The sequence below is a fragment of the Pithys albifrons genome, chromosome Z (assembly GCF_047495875.1).
Source record: "Pithys albifrons albifrons isolate INPA30051 chromosome Z, PitAlb_v1, whole genome shotgun sequence".
NCBI lineage: Eukaryota > Metazoa > Chordata > Aves > Passeriformes > Thamnophilidae > Pithys > Pithys albifrons.
The window spans coordinates 12,150,962-12,173,991 of NC_092497.1; the positions used below are offsets into that span (position 1 = coordinate 12,150,962).

The 23,030-nt window shown below is 39.8% G+C and overlaps 1 protein-coding gene across 5 annotated transcripts in view; it reads left to right on the forward strand.

The window, feature by feature from the left end:
• RAI14 (retinoic acid induced 14) overlaps window positions 1–18,687 on the forward strand; it is an 87,949-nt gene extending 69,262 nt beyond the window's left edge. For 2 of the 5 annotated variants that reach the window (XM_071580114.1, XM_071580116.1), the window contains exons 5-18: window positions 778–842; window positions 4,132–4,189; window positions 4,408–4,478; window positions 5,897–6,003; window positions 8,159–8,337; window positions 8,985–9,013; window positions 9,949–10,035; window positions 10,678–10,764; window positions 11,450–11,510; window positions 11,837–11,955; window positions 12,449–13,960; window positions 14,731–14,880; window positions 16,356–16,421; window positions 16,681–18,687. In XM_071580114.1, coding sequence (XP_071436215.1) covers window positions 778–842; window positions 4,132–4,189; window positions 4,408–4,478; window positions 5,897–6,003; window positions 8,159–8,337; window positions 8,985–9,013; window positions 9,949–10,035; window positions 10,678–10,764; window positions 11,450–11,510; window positions 11,837–11,955; window positions 12,449–13,960; window positions 14,731–14,880; window positions 16,356–16,421; window positions 16,681–16,758 — 2,669 coding nt within the window. In that variant the 3' untranslated portion in view covers window positions 16,759–18,687. The remainder of the gene's footprint in view (window positions 1–777; window positions 843–4,131; window positions 4,190–4,407; window positions 4,479–5,896; window positions 6,004–8,158; window positions 8,338–8,984; window positions 9,014–9,948; window positions 10,036–10,677; window positions 10,765–11,449; window positions 11,511–11,836; window positions 11,956–12,448; window positions 13,961–14,730; window positions 14,881–16,355; window positions 16,422–16,680) is intronic. The other 3 variants (XM_071580117.1, XM_071580118.1, XM_071580119.1) reach the window with 3 other exon arrangements.
• The last annotated feature ends 4,343 nt before the right edge of the window (window positions 18,688–23,030 follow it).

The following is a 23,030-nucleotide window of genomic DNA, read 5'->3' on the forward strand; positions in this document are numbered from 1 at the left end:
TTTGTCCTTATTGAATACTAAATCTTGGCTCCTTCTTTTCTTCGTTACATGGATAATTAGTTCTTTTCCTGTCTTGACCTCTTTAATTTTTCAGATGGCCTGTAAGATGAAGCTGGAGGAGAGACTGTAGTCTTTCATCATAAATCCATAGACAGTAAATCATTGTATTCCATAGCTAAATATGAACTCACGGGTGCTAAATAAATAAACTGAAATGCAAACTGATGTAGACCTGTGTTTGATATGTGCTCACAGCTGCTATATAAAATAACTGAATAGGGAACCTAAAGTAGGCCTGTTTGAGTCTTCTTCATACACTTCATGGATTATGCAAAGTTATTGTAGTGGTAGCTGATGAATTTGGTGCTCGGTTATTTTTCATGGCCACATGGCAAAAGTCATGAAGACTCTGACAGAAATCTTTATGCGGGAAGGGTGAGTAATATAGGAAAATTATTTTCTAAGAAACAAGACATAACAATCTTAGACTTACTTCTGCCAAAGTATAGTCTGACACAATGTTATGTCACTCCTTTGTATGAAGAAAGACATTTGTGTGAAGAAAGACATTAAGATTATTCTGTTACCTCCCTGAACAACAGTTGTAAGAACATTCTGGTTGATGTTTTTTATCTTATTTTCTCTACCCTTACTTTTTATTTGTCGTGATAGGAATGAGGTGGATAATTCAAGATCTTGCCTTTGACGATCATGTAATAGTATTCCTGTGCTTTGACATGATTGAATAATGAATTTGCTTTGCTTTTATTCACTTAGGACACAGTGCTTTACATCTTGCAGCAAAGAACAGCCACCCTGATTGCATTAAGAGGTTACTTCAGGTAAAGTAAAAATGAAATTAATTTTCATTTTTGAAATTTTCGTTTGGGTCCACTAAACACTGACACATTTTCTGCTAATAATCTGCACCCCACTGCTATGCTGTTGTCCTGTCTCTTTGACATCAAGAGTTTAAACATAAAGAGTTTAAAGACCCTTCAGGCACAGTGAATGAGTGATAGAAAACATTGTAATATCTTCCCTGAGTGGTCTGCTGACACAGTTTTCTACGTGCACCTGATCTGACATACTGGGTTGGGTTTCAAACAGGTTGCAGCTTCGTTCTGACTTCCTCTGTTTTGTCTGTGTGGTTGGATGACTTGGAATTAGGTGGATTGGAGAGTTATAGGGGAAAAGGATTTTTCACTTCTGAAGGGCTTCTGATGTTATTCTACTGGAATGTTTTCTGTCTGTTCACCATAGAAATATTTGTCAAGTTGAAAGTCAAAAGGAGGAAAAACCATAGTAGTTTAGATCCTGAAATAAGGAAACAGTCAAATCCTCCATGAAATGAGGTAAAGGACAGTGAGGGACTAGAAAGAGAGTTGAGAGAATGGGGAAAGAAAATAAGAAAAACAAAAGTAAAGATTAATAGAAGATGCTCATAGTGTTGAAGCCAAAGATGGGCATTAGTAAGCAAAGTCACTGTCCATCTCAGCTCCATTTCAGAAATACTGGTACATTTTCATGGTGATGATCAGAGGAATGAAACAAGAGTTTTCTAAGTTTGGAGTTATCGGTAAGTCTCAGATAAAATCATGAATACAGACTGAGACTGCAGATGAAATAATGAATAACAACCCCACTAGAACATAATGGTACAGAAGGAGAATGGATCCCATATCCCAACCTCTGAATTGTTTTTGCCTGGTTACCTCAGAGCTTACCACCTGTCCTGTGACTGGCCCCTGTCTGTCTGACATTGTTGGGTCCAGTTTCACTGACTCCCACCTCAATACTCATTGCAAGCTGACTTCCCCTACTCCTGCACACCTGGGAAGAGTTGTCATTAGTCACTGAGGCTTATTTCATTTCCACTTTCTACTCTTGCTGATGCCAACCCATTTACAGCACAAACAGCACCATCAGGCCGTCACTGGGGGCATCGCAGGCAGCAGCAGCAGCAGTTCAGCAACGAATGTGTGTTTAACACTGCACATCTGCTGCCCTTTCACTTGCTGGCTGCAACCACAGAGTGCTTTTGTTGATAATTTTCTGGTTTTGTTTAAATGTGCAGATTTGAAAACACGTTCATAAATGCAAGACCATGGGTAATATTCTCCAATAATTCATGCTCTTAGGATTGCCTTCTTACTTCTGTGGACCAAAGTGTGCGTGTGAGTAATGTCTGACTGTGGGACTGGTGTGTTTCCCACATCTGACTGGTGCTGAACTAAAACAGGCTAAATAGTGATTTTACACAGACAGAAGCCTGACGTTTTTGTTACAGAATGTGGTAATCTATGTGATTGATCCTGTTTTCCTAGAAAATCATAGGCATGTTGGAGGCAATGTTACATTTAAAAGTAAAAAGTTAAAATGTTTGATTTTTAGAAGACTATAATGTCAGGGTTCTTGTCTTCTCCTGTCCAAAGAAGCTTTCAAGCTGTTGAAGGGTTTAGAAAACAAGTTCAGTGAGGAGCAGCTGAGGGAGCTGTGGGTGTTTAGCCTGGAGAAAAGGAGGCTCAGAGGTGACCATATCACAACAGGTCAAGAGAAAGTGGCCTCACCTTGCATCAGGGGAGATTTAAGTTGGATATTTGGAAGAATTTCTTTACCAAAAGGGTTGTCAAGCATTGAAAGAGGGTGCCCAGGGAAGTAGTGGAGTCACCTGAAAGGATTTAAAAGACGTAGAGATGTGGGACATTTTAAAGGTGGTCTTGGCAGTGCTGGGATCAGTGAATTTTTGTTTCTATAATCTCTGTTGTAACTAAAATGAAAATCTGTACCAAAACAAGAAATATTTTTTATTATTATTATTTGTTACTTTGAAATCTAGGTTGATCAGCAGTAGCTGATACCATATGACAAAATGTAACTGGTTTGTTGATGCTTTAGTTTTTTAAAAATGCAAATGAAGCCTTAATGCATTCAATGGAAGTGGAAACACCATGGTGGGCTCATGGGAACCTCATGAAAGCCAAGTGCAAGGTGCTGCACATGGGTCAGAACAACCTCCAGTATCAACACAGGCTGAGGATGAACAGATCTAGAGGAGCGCTGCTGAGAAGGACTTGGGGGTGCTGGTGGATGAGAGGCTGAACGTGACCCAGCCATGTGCACTCACAGCCCAGAAACCAAATGTGTCCTGGGCTGCATCCAAAGCAGGGTGGGCAGCAGGTGAGGGAGAATATTCTGCCCCTCTGCTCTGCTCTGGTGAGAACAGCCTGGAGCTCTGCACCCAGCTCTGAAGTTCCCAGGATAGGGAGGACACTGACCTGTTGGAGTGAGTCCAGAGGAGGCCACGAAAATGCTCAGTGGACTGGAGCCTGTCTTCTATCAGTACAGGCTGACAGTGTTTGGGTTGTTCAGCCTGGGGAAGAGAAGGCTCTGGGGAGGCCTTATAACACTTTCCAGCACTTAAAGAGGCCCCCCAAGGAAGCCAGAGAGGGACTTTTACATGGGTGTGTAGTGACCAGACAAGTGGCAATGGTTTCAAACTGAAAGAGGTCAGGTTTAGATTGGATCTTAGGAAGGAGTTCTTACTTAGAGAGTGGTAAGACACTGAAACATGTTTCCCAGAGAAGTTGTGGATACCCCATCCCTAGAAGTATTCAAGGCCAGGCTGGATGGGACTCTGAGTAATCTGGTCCGGTAGAAGGTGTCTCTGCCCATGGTGGGGGGTTGAAACTAGATGATCTTTAAGATCTCTTCCAACACAAACCATTCTATGATACTATGATTCAATGAAATAAAAAAGAAATGCAAGACTAATTGCCTTAGGATATGACTGTTTTAGCTCTTATTCTAATGTTAAAAATTATTTTTTGAGATAAAGGAGTTTCTTTCCTTTTTTATTTCCTGATTTGAATTATTCAGAAACTTTAACATTTTTTAGGGTTAGCTCTCTGATCATGAGGATTTCCTATGGCTTCAGTATAAACTGGTACCAAGAAAGGAAAGATCAGATTGGTAGAGAGGGAAGCTCTACCTTCCTTCAGTATTCCTTCCTGAAGCAGCACAAAACCTTTTCTCAAAGATGTTCAGCGTTCTGTCAGCATCAAACATATGTTTTATTTTCTTTCTATTTCTCTAATTGCTTTTTTTTCTTCTCCTTGTTGAACTGTGCAGAGTAAATGTCCAGCAGACAGCACTGACAATTCTGGGAAAACAGCTTTGCATTATGCAGGTAACTTCTTTTATGAAAGCTTGCACTATCCATTTTCTTGTGCTTGATACCCCTGTCTTTTCAGCCTAGAATTTATGTGTCTAGTACTCCACTGTAATGCTGCAGTATTGCAAGTGGAAGCAGGGAACACCAAGTTTGAAAATGGGATGGGTTTAATGGGCTTTCATGCTTGTCTTTTTTTTAAATTTGTTTGTGTGGGGTTTTTTTTGTTTTTTTAGCTGCTTGTGGATGTCTTCAGGCAGTTCAATTTCTGTGTGAACACAAATGTCCCATTAATGTTAAAGATTTGGTAAGTATCTCTTATCCAGTTATGCACTTCAGGGCTTTTGCCACCCTCCAGCCCATGCATTTACCACCCTCCGTCTCAGTGCGGCAGTTCAAAGCAATCCTGTGCTTATATTTCTTCATGCATTTCTCTACTGGAGGAAGTTCCTTTTGCAGCTTGCTGTAGCAGAAGTGTGGAGGCATTTCACAGTCTTGTTAGTGTAGTGGCAGGATTTGCTGATCATTAAATCGAGATGTTCTCACAAGTAGCTAGAAACAGTTCTTACATGTTCAAAGCATAATTGAAAGTATTCTCCATGGACTACAGTAGGCTTAGAAAAAGTTCAGTGTGTGAGTAAGTAGTGCAAAATTCTTAAAAAGCCCAACCATAGTATGATAAGCTTGAGGGGAAAAATTATACTTGGTGTAGTCTAAAGGCTCAGGGATTCAATGCTGTGAAATGTCTGCAATCAGCCAGGTCTGGTTTTGGGCATGATGCAGTTGTGTCACAGAAAACCCTCTAATGTAGAAGGAGTGGACCCAACAGAAGTGCAGGCTATGTGGGAAAGCATAAAAGTACTCAAACATTTTGTTAGTTTTTGACTTTGATCTATCTCTTTTTATCTGGTCTCTCTAACAAAACCAAGTATGTCGCAGATGTCAGACCTAAAATTTCAGCAGATGTGTTTTAAAAGCAGAAAATGTTTGTTCAGTCTTAAGAAGAGAAGGCTGTAGGAGTATCTAAAATTGTCTTAGGCAACATCATGGTTGGTCATAGAAAGAGGGAGACAGACCAACCTCAGACATGCATGACAAAATGATGATAAGCAATGGTCAGAGTTTGGGAAGTGAATCTAACAGGGACATTCCAGCTGGGTACTAGGGAAAAAGTAATCTCACCTTGAAGGTGGTCAAACACTGGAACTGCTATCCACAGATGTCACAGTGTCTCTATCTTTGGAGATGGTTAAAACTTGACTGTACAAGTTTCTCAGCAAGGTACTTTAACTTGAAGTTTGTCTCGCTTTGGATTGAGAACAAATTGGAGAAACACCAGATGATGTCTAAAGGTGTCTTCCAACTATATTATTCTGTGATTTTATGAAACACTGTATTTTTGCCTTGTACTTAGTTAAAATTATTAATTCTGTTGTGGAGCTACTGAAAGGTATTGGGTAGTTTCAAAATCACTGTGTTTTAGCATTGAGCAAACAACAAAGGAAGTATGAAAGCAAAAAGCATTCCTCCTCCTTATGCTTTCCATCCTCCCCAGTAGTCAAGAAGTAATTAAACTCAGCTACATTTATGGTACACAAGAAAAATGCACTAATAGCTTCTCACTTACGCTGTGTGGAGATAAAATTCACAGCTGAGTTTAAATCTCAGAGTGTTCTTTATAAGTGGATGGAACATTGTTCATAGTTTCTTTAAATGCATTTCTAGGATGGGAACATACCACTGCTGCTTGCAGTGCAAAATGGACATACGGAAGTCTGTAAATATCTTCTGGATCATGGAGCAGACATCAACACCAGGGATAAAAATGGAAGGTACAGCAGTTTAACATACTAATTCTTCCCCGAGGCTGACTGTCAAATGAAGCTTTCTCCTCAAATTCTTCCCCAAATAGTTGATGTTTGGTGAAATAATGCTTTCTGTACTAGACATCCTGATTGTTGAGAAGGCTTATATAGCTCTGCCTAAAGGGAAAGCTTAAGCAGAAACTATGCAACTATAAAACTAATGTGCATGTAAGATTTCCCTTGGGCTACAGAGCAGTATATCCCATTTTTAAATGATTCCTACACAAATCTGATTGATAGCTCTTACCCATACATCACTTTGTAAGTGTCCCAGTTTGAAATGCTGCTCTCTTCTTGGAATGAGTTAGTAACTGTTACTTGGAAGCAAAATCTTTGGAGGGTTCTTTTTTTCTACCATAATACAGCCACAGCAGCAAGAGAAGAATACAGCAAAGCTTTATAGTGGAGATGCTGTTGTTTTAGGAGGTGCCAATTGGAGATTTTTTGCATTAATAGATAGTGCATGTATCAGAAAACTGTTCTTAAAGAGCAACATCCTTGTAGTGAAAAATGCACTTGTTTTAATGATACTGACAAAGATCAAGAGTCTTTGAAAATTATGGACTGTTTTATAAACAGTTGGTTAAACTGTGAAGGTAAGATAAGATACTGAGTTGACTTTGCACTTACACTTCATAACAATGCTGATTATTATATGTGATACAATGCTGATACTGTTCTCTGGCAACACCTGTGAGAATAAGACTGGGCCCTAACTTGTTTTTTATCAGTCCAAAGTTCATTAGTGTGCTCTTTTTTCAGCTTTCTAAAGAAAGCTGCTTTCTTGTCTTTGTGTGGCCTCATCAGTGCTTTGAACCTGAGGTGCTGCAAATTCTGGGACCTCTGCCTTCCCCTCTCTCTCTTACTACTTACTCAACAGGCAGTGTTGAGACTTTCTTCCCTAACTGGATGAAGGAGTTTCTGTCATAGATAGGACTCAACATTTTTGATATTCTTTTTTAAGAAAGTATTATGTGTAGAGGCAAGAAAATTATATAATATGGAATATGCTGATTTACTTCTTGCTTTCATCATGGTAAGAGGCGTGACTACTTGTGCATTTCATGTTCACAGTAGTGTTTAAGATTTTACTGAAACAGGAGAAGCCTTACTGGGAGAAGAAGGAAATAACCTTTGAAAACGGCATCTTGAGATTCCTATCTTGTTCAGACTAAATGAATTGTTTTGTAAACTAAAACCTTCCCTGTGACTCTGGTAGTGTTATCCAAGTTGCCACTCAGCACTAGTTTTTAACAGCACTGCAGCAGCCATCAGCTCTCCAGGGCTCACCCATTACAGGGAATATGTTTAATTCATCAGAGAAATGTTTGTCTTAATATTTAGCAAATATTATCACTGTAGTAACTTTTCAACTTCAAATCTGCACTGAAGAATGTGTTTGGCAGTAAACTTGGCCAACCTATTAGACACATTTTCATGCTGAGAAAGAAGAATTATGCCCAATTAGGAAGGCAATATTAGAGCATGCTTGAAAAGAGAGGGGTTTTTGTGTTTTTAATTATTCTGTACATCTCTTATGATCTCTTCAAGTAACTAAGAAAAGCAAATACAACCTGTTAGGAAAAGACTCCTTCTACATGCTACCCTTACTGTAGGATCTGGCAGCTGGGTAGCTACCCTGTGTTGGAAAGGGAAAAGTTTGTGCTCTAATGGACTTCTTTTTTCCCTTTTTTTATTAAGCTGACAGTAGTACAGAGTTTCAGGTCAAACCCATCTCTTGGACTCACTGAAGATCTTTGAGATTTGTTTGTCTTTTTGGTTGAAATCTGTTTGTCTGTTTTGTTTCAAAAGCAACATGTGAAGGAGAGCAGCAATGAAATAAAGGCTTTCGTGTTGTGCAACCACTGTAATTGTAGTGTAGCAGTGAGATTTGTTGGTCTGACTCTATCCTGCAGCCATTTATATCTATGACTCTCCTCTTGGCCTCAAGGAAGCTAGTTTTAGAAATGACATGTCCTTGCACCTGGAGAGTATGAGGAAGAGGTGGAGGGGCTTTATTGCACAATAACCATCACACTTTTTTTCCTGAAAATATGAACTGATTAAAGAGTATGCTCTTTGGTTTTGGTGGTTTTTTTTGTTTTTTTTTTTTTTTGTTCAGAACTGCTTTGATGATGGCTTGTGAAGCTGGTAGCCTCAACATGGTGGAAGCTTTCCTTAGAAGAGGTGCAGATGTCAGTCTGGTAGATGTCTTTGGACAGAACGCCCTGCATTACTCCAAGCTCTCTGAGAACACAGGGATCCAGAATCTGCTGTCATCTAAATTGTCTCAGGATGTGGGTATGTAAGAGAGGCTGATCACTTTTTGAATAGCCTACATGTATGTTTAACACTGAACAAATTTGCTTCACACTGTAGCCTGAAATGTTGCAAAAGCCATTTTCAAGATCATCTGGGTGAGACTTCCCAAAAGCTCTTTGCCCTAGATAGTAATATTTAGCATGGGATAAACCCCTGAGGGCAAAAACAGGTGTTTTGGAGAAAGAAAAGGTAAGTGGATGTAGCAGCATTATGAAGTTTTGAATACAGTTGGGAATAGATTCTTTTTTTATTAGGTGAAACAGTCAGTAGAACATATAACCCCTCTGTAGAGGGTTGGAGAAGGAACTGAAACAGGCAGAGGGTTTAATGGTCAAACTAAGATGGATTTCTAAAGTAGGAAGCTTAGTGTGGAAGAAGGGTGCAACACTACAGTAGAAGAAAATTTGTCATGATTCTTCAGATTTTATCTCAATATGAAACCCTAACAGTAACAGAGAAAGGATGTTATTCCAAAGGAATTTGGAAATTATATTTCTCAAGTTTCAGACAGGAATTCAAAAACCAAACTGTTGTACAGGAAGTAGAGCTGAGATGTGGGCTATAAATGGCAAATAACTTTTCCTTTGTTAACTGTTCTTTATTCCACCTCTTTTTCTGTTTCACAGATACAAAGTCACCAACAAAAGCGAAACAGGTATTTGTGCTTTTGGTTTTGAAAATACACAGACTATCTAAACTTGTACCATAAGAATAAGTAACTGATAGGACTGGAAAGCAATAGAAAATGCCAGTGTGAGATGCATTGCCCTGACTACTATGTAATGTGAAAGGTTTTTGTTGCTTAGTTAAGAAATGTGTTTCAGAAATACCGCATTTAGCCCGAGCTTCTCTCTGTGTCAGCAGCCAGCACTCTTGGTGAGACAAGGAAGGGGGGGCAAGCGTGTATGTGCATGTGTGCTTTTCTCATGTGTAACGCAGGAGCTTGGCTTTTGCGCTCCGTACCTCTTCAAATTGTAGAGAAGATGGTCTGGAAAAATTCCCCATTTCTAATACATGTAATTGAAGGTTATCTCTGGTTCCTGGAGATCCCATCCTGTGTCAATCCCAACAGATTTTGGCAATTAAATTAGTTTTTACGTTTCTTATTTAGTATCATGTCTTGGAGTGCAAGGAAACCTTGTAGACCTGCTGGTGGCTGGGAAGTAGGTGAAGGTGCAGTGCATTCATTCATTCCTTCTCTGATTGAGGAGGTGGGTTTTTCAGGAAGCTCAGGCAGAAGCTAGTAGACAGGAAAGGTTGTAGCCATGAAGAAGAGCATGACTGGGCTATATGTGAATGGAAGTATTTCAGATCACTGGTGCTAAACTTGTTGTCAGCTTCTGCTTTTTCACTAAATCTTGTTTGTTTTCACTGAAGCATGGATGACAAGGGAGCAGATTCTTATTGTCAGGCATGTTTTATATCTTTATGTTAGTAGAGATGTGGTCTTTACATAGGAATAAAAGGCACTGCATGAGCTGCTAAAGTTGATATTAATGTGGGATTTTATTTTATTTTTATAAAACAACTTGCTCGGACTTTACTAACCAAACTAACAAACCTACCTTTTCTGGCTGGTGAAACTTTCAGCATGATCAAGGCTCTAAATTAAGTTCAGAAAGAAGTGGAACTCCAAAAAAACGCAAAGCCCCACCTCCTCCTATCAGTCCTATTCAGGTAAAGAAAAGACCAATTTTGAGATAATTTTAGGGGATGTAAAACATTTTGAACATTAAATTATGTGAGCTAGATCTGCTCTGTCACTGTTATATTGTATACCTGTCTTACCGTGAGTGCTTTTCCTGACATTAGGATGACACCATGAAAGCATATGTTGGTTGTGTTAACTAAGCAAAATTGCTTGAAATACAGCATGGTCTAAGATACAACTGTTCAAATGTTAGTGTACAATTGGTTTTTCCAGCTCAAGTTGAAGTGGTCCTGGTTTTGTTGATTTCAATAAGTAAATAATTCTGCTTACTTTGATTATACACACACACACACACACACACACACACACACATATATGTACACATTATTATATGCATTTTGATACTATATAAATGTATTTAAGTAGGTTTAATCTTAAACTGGAATGTTACCCGTGTAAGAGCCACAATCCTTATGTTATACTGACTCAGAAAAGCACTAAATAATTAGATCTGCTCTTAGAAAATAGTCTAGAGTTGTGACTTATGTTGGTGCAGGGAAAAATACTCTTTAATGCCTCTGTGTGTGAGTATATATATATATGGGCACATATTGGAGAGGTAGTTATGTGTACATATACATACTTATTCATAAAAAAATCTTTTACAGCTTAATGACTTGTCCTCTCCACACTCATCAACTTCAACTCCCATGACTGGAAAAGGGCAGGCTTTCTTTGCTGATCAAGTGTGCAAGGTATCAGTATTCTGTTCTTATGAGCTAAGGAAAGGATATTATCTGTTTTGCTTACTATTCTATTTTGCTGACAGCAGAGTCTTCTGTGACTTAGCTGACTTCAGGGAACAAAAAGGAATCCAAATCTATTTCAATGAAATTTAGAAAGCAAGTGTAGGTTACTTTAAAGTTTAACAAGTATGTATATAGAAATAGTCATAGACTAGTTAGTGTTTAGGAATATAGTTATGAAAGTAAGTATTAATCCTACAAGAGTTCATTTTCTAATACTAGCAAAGGGCATGGAACTGGGCAGTGCAAAAAGAGACCCTTTTACCAAAAGATGTGAGGAAAACAACTGAATGTGTTCTATCTGACCTTTACCTTATGGCATTGACTTTTTTCTAATACGTGTCAATATATTGCTCTTATTTAGCACAGGAGCTGCAGCAGTCTTCCAAACTATCTAGGAGATAGTTGCCTGTATTCGTTAGTATTTTGTGAGAACTGGACAATGGGACTTGAATGGCTTTAACAGACTTTGAAATACTAGAAACATGGTACAATTAAATGAGACCTCAGAAATAAAAGAAATCCACTTCGATAGGCTTTGTCCAGCAGAACCTATACTGACTGTAGTTCATTTTGGTGAGCTGTACGACCTTACATCTGCTTTCTGTGAAAACATTTTCTTTTGATGTCTTAGCAGGAAGAATTCAGCTCCTTGCACAGAGATAGTAAAGACAGACTGAGTGACAGCACCACAGGTATACAGTTAATCCTTACTTTCATCTTTGCTTAGGTTTTTTAGGTGGCATGAAATGTTGAAATCAGAAGTTCCCTGTGCCTTTCTGCTTAGGACATGAGACACACTTAAGTATTGAGAGTAGTGTTTTGTAATTCCACTAGCAGCTTCCCACCAAAGCCTCCTGCTTCTCATTGAGTGAACTTGACACTTTTTGGGGCAGTTTATAGAAACAGTTTTCTTGCTCACTGCATTTAGTAGTCATGGGAGCAAGCGGTTCGAGATTTAGAATAACTAGCTAACATTTCAGCTTTTTGAAAGCTTTTGAATCTTTCTTTTTCTCCAAAGGTGGTGATAGCTTATTGGATGTGAGTTCTGAAGCTGACCAACAAGATCTACTACTGTTGATGCAAGCAAAAATTGCTTCTTTGACATTGCACAATAAGGAGCTGCAGGACAAATTACAGGTGGCATATTTTTGTACTGGTTTGTCACTTTCTTAATCTGCTAGCAGAACAAACAGCTTCTTACTGTTTTAAAGAGATGTACTCTGAAGATAATTTTGTGAGCTTATTGGTAAGAACATTGAAACACTGCCCCAAAGAATTAAATCACTGTTTTGATCTTCTTATTTTCCCCATAAATTACTCAATAACTTTGATTATTATCATAAGCACATTCTAAAAGATGTTGTCAACAGTTATGTTAGCAGAATTTTAATTTGCATAGCTTTGATTTTTAGCTTATGGAGATCAGCCCAGACTTTCAGAGCACTTACACCACTGTAGATGACTAAATGGAAGCAGCTGGGTTTTGAATTTTTCTAAAACTTTCTTCCATGGTTCTTTAATCACCTTTCTTTGTAGAATGTGGCAATATTTCCTTGCTTATTCTATTCTAAAAAATTATAATAATGTACTTGTATTTATTGTGCAATTGTTCATGTTTCTTTTTGAACAGGAAAGGACACCTAAAGAAGGGGATTCAGCTCTGGAATCTTCTTCAACCGAAACAGAGTTTAAGCAAACAGCAGATAGACAAAATGAGTCTTCCATTCAGGATCTGAAGCCTACATTAAATGCCACTCAAATCCAAGAAAAGTTGACAAGCCCCAGAGAAGTAAAAATGAAGTACCTCCAGGAAGACTTAAAGGATGTCCAGAGGAAATTAGAGAATTCTGAAGCCAAAACAAGGCACATGGAAGCTCAGGTCCAGTCTAGAGTTCCAGAAATAGATCATTTGAATAGCCCAGACATTTCAGAAAATGGTTCTGATCTTAACCTGAAGTTCCAAGAAACTCAGAACAGATATGAGGAAGCTGTGAAAGAGGCCTTGAATGTACAAAGGCAAAAGAAGCCAGGTCTTGTTTCCTCTGAAAGTGAAGAAACCAGTTCTGATCTGAGTATGTTGAAAGTTACCTATGTAGAAGTTGAGACACTTAAGCAAGAATTGAAGAAAGCATTGGAGGAAAGTGAAAGACAAAAAGAAAAAGTGCGAGAGCTACAGAAAAAGTTGGAAGACAGAGAGCAGAATGTGGCAAGCAAATTGTCTGTGGAAGAGTGTGAGGAAATGAAGAATTCGTATTGTTCCGTTATTGATAACATCAATCAAGAGAAAGCATTGTTGATTGAGAGGTACAAAGAAGGGCAAGAGGAAATTAAAAGGCTACAGGACAAGCTGACAAATCAGACACAGTTGGAATCTAGTGCTGAAGCTGGAGAAATGAAAGATGTGATGCACAGAATGGTAGATGAGCTCAACAGACAACTTAGTGAATTGTCTCAGTTGTACAAAGAAGCACAAGCAGAGCTTGAAGACTATAGGAAGAAAAAAACTCTAGATGATATAGTTTTAGACTACATTCCTAGAGAAGAACATGAGAAACTGATGGAGGTAACAAATTCTTTGAAATACAAAGCCGAAAATGACTTATCAGAAATGAAGTCCCAGTATGCGAAAGTATTAGATGAAGCAGAAGAACTAAAGCAACTGTTAGACACTCAGAAACAAAACTCTTTGCCAATTACTGAACACCGTCAGGTGATTAATGCACTCAGAAATACTATAAAGGAAATGGAGGAAGAAATAAATGAGCTCAAACAACTGCTTACCGACAAGGAAGGTGAATTAAGAAACTTAGAGAAGGAGTTACGTGAAGAAAAAGCTTCAATTCATGAAGCTATGGTACCCAAGGCTGCATATGAAAAGCTCCAGTCATCACTAGAGGGGGAAGTTAATGTTTTGTCATCCAAACTGAAGGATGTAATTCGAGAGAAGGAAAACCTGTCCTTAGATACTGTGAAACTGAGAAATGAAATTTTGCACTTGAAAGAAGCAAAAGAAGGTATGCATACTCTGCTTGAAACAAAGGAACGGGAGGTGACTGATCTTCAGCAAAAGTATCATCAAGTTCAAGAAGCTCTTCTTGAAATCAAAAGCTCATCAAAACTAGAAGAAGATAAAGATAAAAAGGTCAGTGACTCCCTCCAGTGGAGAGGTAGTATGAGTTCAGACTACAAAACATGTTGGGTGACGCACAAGTGACCCAATAGATGATGTTGATTCATGTCACAGAGTGGAGTAACATCTGACTGCATTTGCCCATCTGAAAATTCAGGTTTTAATTTCAAACCAGTTTTCAGTATGTTTAATTTTACAGTTGGTTTCCCTCTCCTGATCTTTCAAGTTACCTCTTTCAAGTTCTGCTTATGTTAGCTTCACACTATTCAGGCAACTGAAGTCAAAAAGGTGGTATTTACATCAGGAAGGTATTCCAGAGAAATCAAGAAAACAAAATACCAGGAAGGAGCAAAAATTCACTGTTGTGTTATTACTATATCATCTCAAGCATAGCATGATTTGACTGATTTACCTGGGCAGAAGCCATATCTATTTCATTATAAAAAGCTATGCCTTTTGCTAGCTGTGAATAGCTGGCCTGTGTTTGGTAGGTTTATGTCTTGTCTTCAGCAGCAGAATTTGTAGAGGTGCTAAATGCAGTCCTTTGTAAATATTGCTGACTTTCAGAATAAGGAGTGATTTTTGAATAGACTGGGTTAGAATGAGGGACAGAGAAGCATTGCAGCCCTTTGCTTACATCATCTCTGTTTGTCCACTGAGTTATTTACAGTTTGTTTTTCCCCACTTCTTAAATTTAAGTCACAAATAACCCAAAGATGAGACCCATAGTAATACAGCATGCCTTGCATCTTTTGATGAAAACCTGTTTTTTGCCTCCTTAGATCAATGAAATGTCCAAGGAAATTAGCAAATTAAAAGAAGCATTGAACAGCCTTTCTCAGCTTTCCTACTCAAGCAGTGCCCCCAAAAGACAAAGCCAGCAGCTGGAGGTGTTACAACAACAAGTGAAGCAGTTGCAAAACCAACTGACTGTAAGTGTGGTAATTTGTAAACCTAACATTAGTCCCAGTTCTCTGAAGATACAGGTGCTGTTCTTCACTCTGCCCTATTTAAAGTGGAATCAGTACATGGGAAAGAATTTTCATCTAGAAATTCTGTAATATTCATGTTTCTCTGAAACATCTAGGAATCTGCAAGTCACAAGTTGCTCTTTAGACTAAAGAAGGCTTTTTTCCCATGTATTTTTCTCAGGCCAATAGAGAAACAAAATTCTTGTAGTGAAATGTAGTGACCAAACCTGCTGAGAACCTGTGGAAAAGTTAGACTGGTCTGCAGGGGATTTTTGCATTTTTTCAAGAGCATTCATCAGCTGAAGCAGTTTTGTTTTATTAAGCTTTCTGGAAGACACATTCACAGAAAGCATGAGGTTTCAAATCAGCAAATCCATCTGTTTATGAGGAGCAGAGTTTATTTTCTGAAATCCTGAACTGCTTACAGAGGGGATTTTTAAAATACATTTGTGCATAAAAGATCTGGTCTTCTAAGCTGGGTTGAGTCATAATTGATATTTCTAAGAACCTCCCTGCAGTTTAATTCACTATTGAGGATGAAAAGAAAGTACTGCCCATCAGAGATCTTTGTTGAGAGCTGTGGAGTGGCTCTGAAAGGAGAATTCCCAGACTGACATGCTAAATGATTTAACTGGTGTCTCCTTCCTACCTTCCCCAGCAGGAAGAAATGAGTCAATATGCCCATGGGCCAGAAAAACTCCCTTACATCAGGGAGAAATAGTAGGCAAACAGTTAGCACACTGCATCCTGTCAGTGCAAAGGCTTAGACTGTTTCTTATTCCAGTCTTCCATGTCTGAAAGAACCAGCAAAGTAGTGTAATGTGCAAAGGTATGCAGCACATGAGGAAAGTGGGTAAGATTTAAAACAGGACAGAAGCACTCTTTTCTTCTTGCAGGTTAGCTATGCCAGCAGCTTCACATTTATTTGGAAAGATGGCTTCTGAGTTTTGGCAGTCTGTGGTCATAAAAAAGGAGGTGGGCTTTCATTAACTGAGGGTTTCATGGATTGAGACCTTTGTAAGCCCCTCTTCTTCCCTGGGAAGGCATTAGCTGACAGATGGGTCGCTGTCTTCACAGCAAAGAGCTTAGCTAAAGGTCAGAATTGATTTGTCAGAATATTGTTGGCTTTCTTCAGTTCTGGTTGCTGATAAGCTTGGAAGTAGAGTATGTGCTCATTCCACACTATTTCAGCTCAGAACTTCTTATAACTGATGTTACCTCCCAGCTTTTTTACTGGAGTGGATTGAATTACAGCATTTTCATAGATACACCTCTGAGCAAATTCAGAGTGCTTAGTGGCACAGCACTGCCTGAGGTGGTTTTCAATGCTTTGCATAAGACTATGGTTTGTAATTTCCCCTGCGTAAATCTAGTTGAGGAGTTCTGAATTCAATGGTTCTGAATGCTCTGTGCCTTTCTGCTTAACTGTTTTCTAGGAAACAAAAAAACAACATCAGGAAATTGTCTCAGTTTACAGGATGCATCTTCTCTATGCTGTGCAGGTATGGTTCCATGTTGTCAGTCACACAGTGTTGATATTTTAGTTAAAGATGTTTCTTCTGTGGATCTAGTAAGAACTTTGCATGTTTTATGTAAGACATCCCTCCCAAAAGGTGTAACGGTTCAAGCATAAATTTAGCACTGCTTCCCTTTTGGGAAATTGATCTAGTTACTATACCTCAAAAATAGTTTGTCAATATTCTTAAAGAGTAGAGAGCTGCATGAATTCAATCATCTTTTCTTCTTTCTCCGCTTGTCTAGGGTCAAATGGATGAAGATGTCCAGAAAGTGCTTAAACAAATTTTATCGATGTGTAAAAGCCAATCACAGAAAAAGTAAACAAAAAAAGGCCAAGGAAAACTCCCTATTTTTATTAATCCGGTTATGGTTGTCTATCTAGATCTGCCTTAACATAAGATTTAAAATTGGCAATTTGCTGCTTTTGTGTTATTGTGCTGTTTGTGAGGGGGATATAATTGTCTGTCTGTACCACTTCCATGTGCATTTCCATGTACAGTAACTAAACACATGCCTGCTTTTCATATCCAAAATGCAAGTGTGTTCTTCAGACTTTTTACTTAGGCCACTCCATATTATGTTTACCCTGTAAGTACTTTCCAGCTTCCTCCAACAGAAGCAAGTTAACCTGAAGGAAAGCACTCGTATTGCCTGGGTAAAGGTGAAATTCTCTGTGAGGGCTTCTGTACTGATTATAAGCTGCATCTTGTTACTGGGGATGTTTGATGCTGTAGCACTCAGATTCCTGATATTTTGCCATATGCAGTCTTTGGCAGAGCAGAAGCGAGCCTTGCAGCAGTGAGCAGGAGTAGATATTTATGCTAAGCCAGAATGTCAAACAGCTACACTTTTTAGTAATATTATTTAAGATTAACACACTAAGGTAGCTGTCCCAATCCACCTAATGCACTGAGTACACAAAAATCATACCATACTTCATAGTTTCCTTAACTACCTGGTAGTGGAATGAAACTATTTCAAAAAGGTAAAAGCATTAGTTTATTGAAGTTCTGTACAAACAGAACTGTCTGTAAAAGCCACCCTTTATGATAGGTTTAGCTGTCTATGCAAGTGTTGGCCATGAAGCTCAGGAACAAAACCAGAACATGTACTTTAGACAAGGGATTCTAGTGAACACAGGATGTTTACAATGAATGTCAATGCCTCATACTTCCTAACCTCACTTTTGTAAAGATCTCTTCAGTATATTTTTACTGGCCCTCTAATGAATTTTTTTGTAACTAAATCATTTTTTTCTACGTAATATTTGCATTAAGCTTATTAACAAATATTTTTAGGTAACTGTGTTTTAGAGAGTTTCTTTTTATACCCCCAAGTATTCAGTAATAGTGAAGCATAGTGAAGTGTTTTCAGTTTGTAAGAGATTTGTATGGAATAGTAGACCTGTTTGTCAGTGTGGTCCAGAGCAATGAAGTCTGAAATGCAATTCAGCCTGCTGTTTTAAAAAAAAATTAGAAATTATAGGAAGAGAACAGCAGAAGATGTCAAAAATGTTGTTTCTAGAGGCTAGGGACATCAATAAAGCCTGTATCAGCACTTCTAAATTTAAAATCAAATAAAAATGTCTGATGTGGGATAGAATGAAACTATGGAAAAATGTTTCTAAGCACACACTGCACTCGAGGGTACAACCATTTTAACCAGCTTGCAGCTTCAATATGGTATTGGTTTTTTATTCTATGGGGATATGTCTCTATTAATAGAGAAACCTTTCAGAGCTATATAATCTATGACGTTTATATAGAGTCATAATATGACAAGAGTCGACAGTGCCTCAGGCTGACTGGACTCATAGTGCACTTATATCAGATAATTCCTAACTCTGGCAAAACTAAATGGATTTTAAAAGCAAAAAGGAAAACTACACCTTTGCATCAGTTAGACCTTGGTGTTACTTTTCTTGAGTGGTTTAACTAATGCTGGCTAATTTTGAACAGTATTTTATAGTTAGACAGCTTTGAAAATGCTCCAAAGAAATGTGAATAAGAATTATGCTGCATCACTTCAAAAAGAACAAGATTTTAAGCATGCAAATGCTGAAAGTATAAAACTTGATGAACCATTTTGTAGGTTGCCTGATGGATTTAGTCTTCTACCTTGGTTTGTTTGTATATTTATTACAATTATCTTTGTGGAATATTGGAATTATATACTACAGCATAACAACTTTCTTTATATGTAATTTACAAAACATTTCCTTATGCAGCAAATAAACTATTTCCAATTTTTTTTGTTTGTGTCTTCATTTACTATTGAGGGGAATCTCACTACACTGTTCTAATGTAGTACAAATGTGGTCTATATCTCATGTTTAGATAGATGTCAGATGAACTGGACTTTCCTCCCTGGACCTTCCTTCCTGAAATTGCAGCTTCATTATTAACTATCCTGATCTGTCAGGTAGAAAAGGACCTAATCAAACCCTCACATAATCAATTTTGCAGATGATGCCTTGTAGCTGATTGGTAAGCTCAGAGCCATTTCTCATGTTGACATCCCCCTAGAGGTAATACAAGTTTTCCATTTGCCACTGGATGCATTCCAACTAAGTTTAAAACTACCTCAGAGCAGTAGCACAGGTTGGTGATGTCCCCCAGTTCTTCTATCTCTTAACACTCCACACAGAGACCTACAGTGAAAGTATACATATTTGTATATGCATACAGATATATGGATATGTGGATATGTATAATTTTTAAACTTAGGTACACAGCCCAAATGCTTTTTATGGTCTCTCCACAGTTTTATTTAAGAAACTGTTTTTTCAATAACTTATTAACTCAATAAATTTCTGTAAGCTATTGAGCACTGGGTTTCCTTTGAAGGACAAATTGGCATGCAGAATCTGGTCGGGGTGGGTACATCAAGTCTGCCTGTGCTGCTACTCTGAAACCTCTACACTTACTTCTGTTCTCCTGCAGGGTAAGTCATGACAGCATGGATCTTCCACTGGGCAGCATTTTTATTGCCAGTGTTTGGGTTCTGGGGATGAACATTGCTCTTGCCAAACAGAAACTACAGTTTGCACACAACAGTGAAAATTTGGTCAGACAGCTTGAGCATACTGGCTCTTCTCACCCACCCTATGCCTTGTCACAGTAGAATATAGTGACAAATGATGGTGTCAGACTTCAGATGAAATTGGGGGTGAAACAGCAACTTAGATATGTATTAAATCACCTTTTTTGTTTGGTTGGTTGGTTGGTTGTGGTTTTTTGCCCTCTCTTGCTTGATAACTAAGAGCAAGGTCCTGTAAAGCAGATGTTTCCCTAGTTATTTGGCATCTGACTATCCAAGGCCCTCTCCTTTTGCCAGCCCAGACTGACACAAGAAGACGATGGAGAGTGGTAATTCAGGAGATTTCAGCAGCATTCAGGCAAGAACTTCCTGCAGTGTGCCATATCTCCTTGATGGACAGCTCTTTGGACTTCAACAGCACATAGTGGCACACAACCAACACCTGAGCACAAAGATAGTTGATCCTCTTGGATGAGTCTGGCTTCCTGGGCATGCTGCGCACCAGCTGCCCTCCTCCGGCCTCATGGATAGAGGCACAGGTAGGAGGGTAATATTCCCCCATGCTGGCTGAGCAGGGGGTCAGTGATGGCAGAATTGCCTGCTGGTTTCCTTTCCACCTCTCCTCAGGTCACTTAAATGATGATGTGCTATGTGTCAGCACAAGGCAGCAGAAGCCAAGCGAAGACCATGCTTCTGTGTACTGCAGAAAACCACACACAGTGCCCTGGCAGAAGCAGCCAAGAAAGGGCTGGTGGAGAAGCTGGCAAGAAGTCCCTTGGCAAGTGACACATCACTATGTGGAGCCCATTATGTTCCTTGAATTTCCTGAGAGTGGCTGGCTGGGGGATGGAGGTAGGTGGTGTGTGATTTCATTGCAGGGTGTTTCAGCACTATATAAATTACTGCTGCTGCACGTATGTTGTATTTAGACTACAGCTCTGCTCTCTGAGGGGCTTTGGCAGTGTAGGGTACCAGCCTAGAGTGTGCAGGAAGTAGATAAGCAAAGAGGTTAAAGAACCATGTGGGACATGGGAGAAAAGCTGGTTCAAGGTACTGGAATGGGGATATTCATGTGCCCTTTTCCTGTCTGACTTGTCCCCAGGGAGACTGTTGCTTGGGTCAGCCCCACCAAATCATCTTGTGGCTTTCTTCACACTGATGCCAGCCTTCATCTGAGCAAACAGCAGGCACAAAAGGCTGAGGCGAGGCATGTCTGCCCTTAAGCATGGCAGAGACCCATGTGCTGCTGGGAAGAATCGTTGGCCCAGGCAGTGTGGTCAGGCCCTTCACTGCAGGGCAGGTCGTGGAACAGAGGCAGCTTCCCATGGCTTTAGCTGTGAGACATCTTGGGATCCAGGCTGCAGAGCAGCTCTGCATGTTGAATAAATGCCTGGAAAAGCTCTAGAGGTGTTCATCGTGCAGGTTTCAGAGTAGCACAGTTGGACGTGATGTACCCGAGCACATGTCCCACAGGCAAAGGCGTAACACAGCAAATTTTTTCAAACAAATAGGAATGGGTGCAAGACTTTTAGGACAGTTCAGTGATTTAAATCCTCTGTTCACTGTGGTTTTGGTCTGCCACAGGGAGCTTTAAAAGTGTTCTGAATTTAATGTCAAGACACAGTTCAAGAGTTTGAATACCTGGAAACCTTCATCTATAGCAGCACTGTCTGCTTCTGCAAACATAGGTCACTGGGGGTGCTCTTGAGTGGACACCAATTCTCAGCAAAAGTTTCATAGAAATGAAGTTTCAAATGCTTTTCCTTGTCCCTGCCTCCTTCTACTGTGTTTGAATCCTTCATGATCCTTTTGAACATAAGGAATGGAGATACTAAGTACAGAGTAGAACCATAGTTTGGTTTTCTGTCCCACGTTCTTCTCAGGGCAGTAACAAATTAATTATCCTTAACAGTCATTTCCATAAGCCTTCTGTCTCAGAATTACAGTGCTGAATTGCAGCTGAACCAAATTAAAATCTGTGATTTAGTAAGTTTCTACAAATTCAAGGAAGCCTGAGTTACAATTTTTGTAGCTTACAGAATATACCTACAAGGTGAACAAGTTGCTGGCAAGAAAGCTGTGTGCTTTGCTCAACACCTTCAAGTGCTCGGTTCCCCAGGCTATAGTCATCATCATTATCATCATCATCATCATCATGGCTAGGCTTTGCAAACAGAGATTTGGGAAGGTCTCTACCCATGCTTGCTGCAAGCGTGCTGGTGGCTAAAAAGGATAATATGGGATAGGCAAATCCGGTCACAAAAGGCAGAGCTGAAAGTCTTTGGCGATATTGGTGAGGAGCGGTTCTTTCTGTGTTGTCTTTTCTCCTTGAGGCTGACTCTGTGTGTGTTCTCAAAGGAAGCGGCAGCGTCGTGAATGGTGTGTCTCCATGAATCCCAATTGGAGGCCAGAGTGGACCATTGATGGCAGTCAGTATGGCCAAGGCTGACGTGTTGTTTCAGGGAGTCCTTGTATCTCTTCTTTGGGGCTCCTCTCTTGCGGCAGCCAGTGGTGTGTTCACCATAGAGCACAATCTTTGGGAGGCTGTGATCCTCCATCCTGGAGACGTGCCCTGCCCAGTGCAGCTGTGTTCTCATCAGCATGGCCTTGATGCTGGTGACCCCTGCCTGTTCAAGAACAGACACATTGTTCACATAATCAGACCAGTGGATGTTTAGGATTGAACAGAGGCAGTGCTGATGGAAGCATTTGAGAAGACGCAGGTGGCTATGGTAGTGAGTGACAAAAAGTCTTCTAAGGGGAAATGATGGCCTCTGTTGTGTTGGACCCACTGGTGGGATCCTGCATAGTGCGTCACTAACGTATGGTCAGTTTTTGCCTTTGCACAAGCAGCAAAAGTTTGTTCTTTAAGTCTTGCAGATGCCAGTCCCCAGTCACACTGGTGGCTTCAGGAGGGTCTGTTTTGTGGTACAACATGTAAATCCTGGGGTGTTCTATGGCAACCCTGAGATTATCTCAGCTGGTTGGAGGCTGATGCTAATGATGCCAAGGTTGTGGGTTCAGTCCCTGGAGGGGCCATTCACTGATGAGTTGCACTTGGAGATCCTTGTGGGTCTCTTCCATCTCAAAATACTCTTTGATTCTGGGAATATGAACATGTTTGTGGCTGTTTACAAACCTTTGGCTGCTCTGGCTGACTCTCACTGATGAATTTAACACAGGTATTTATACAATCACTGTTTTTTTCACTCTATTATTTTAAAAGTCTGCTTGCATGCTGATCTGTGGCCAGATCCACAGTGCTGGCCCTCTCTGTACATTTTCCAACAGCCTGAAATGCTCAGACAGTTGGTAATGGGGCCTCCTACCAGCAGCTGGAGATTGGAAACAGGCACATCTCAGTGACATCATCTCCTGCAAGGAGCTCTGGGCTGGAGCCTGTCTCCCTCTGTCCCAGCGGGTGGCCGTCTGTTCCTGCCTGCCTGGCTGGGCCATGCTCACTCACAGAATGCTGTTGTTAACCCTGCCGGGGGGAAGCTGCAGGTGGTATCCTGTGCCCAGTGACCCTCGGGAAACAAGCATAAAAACACCAA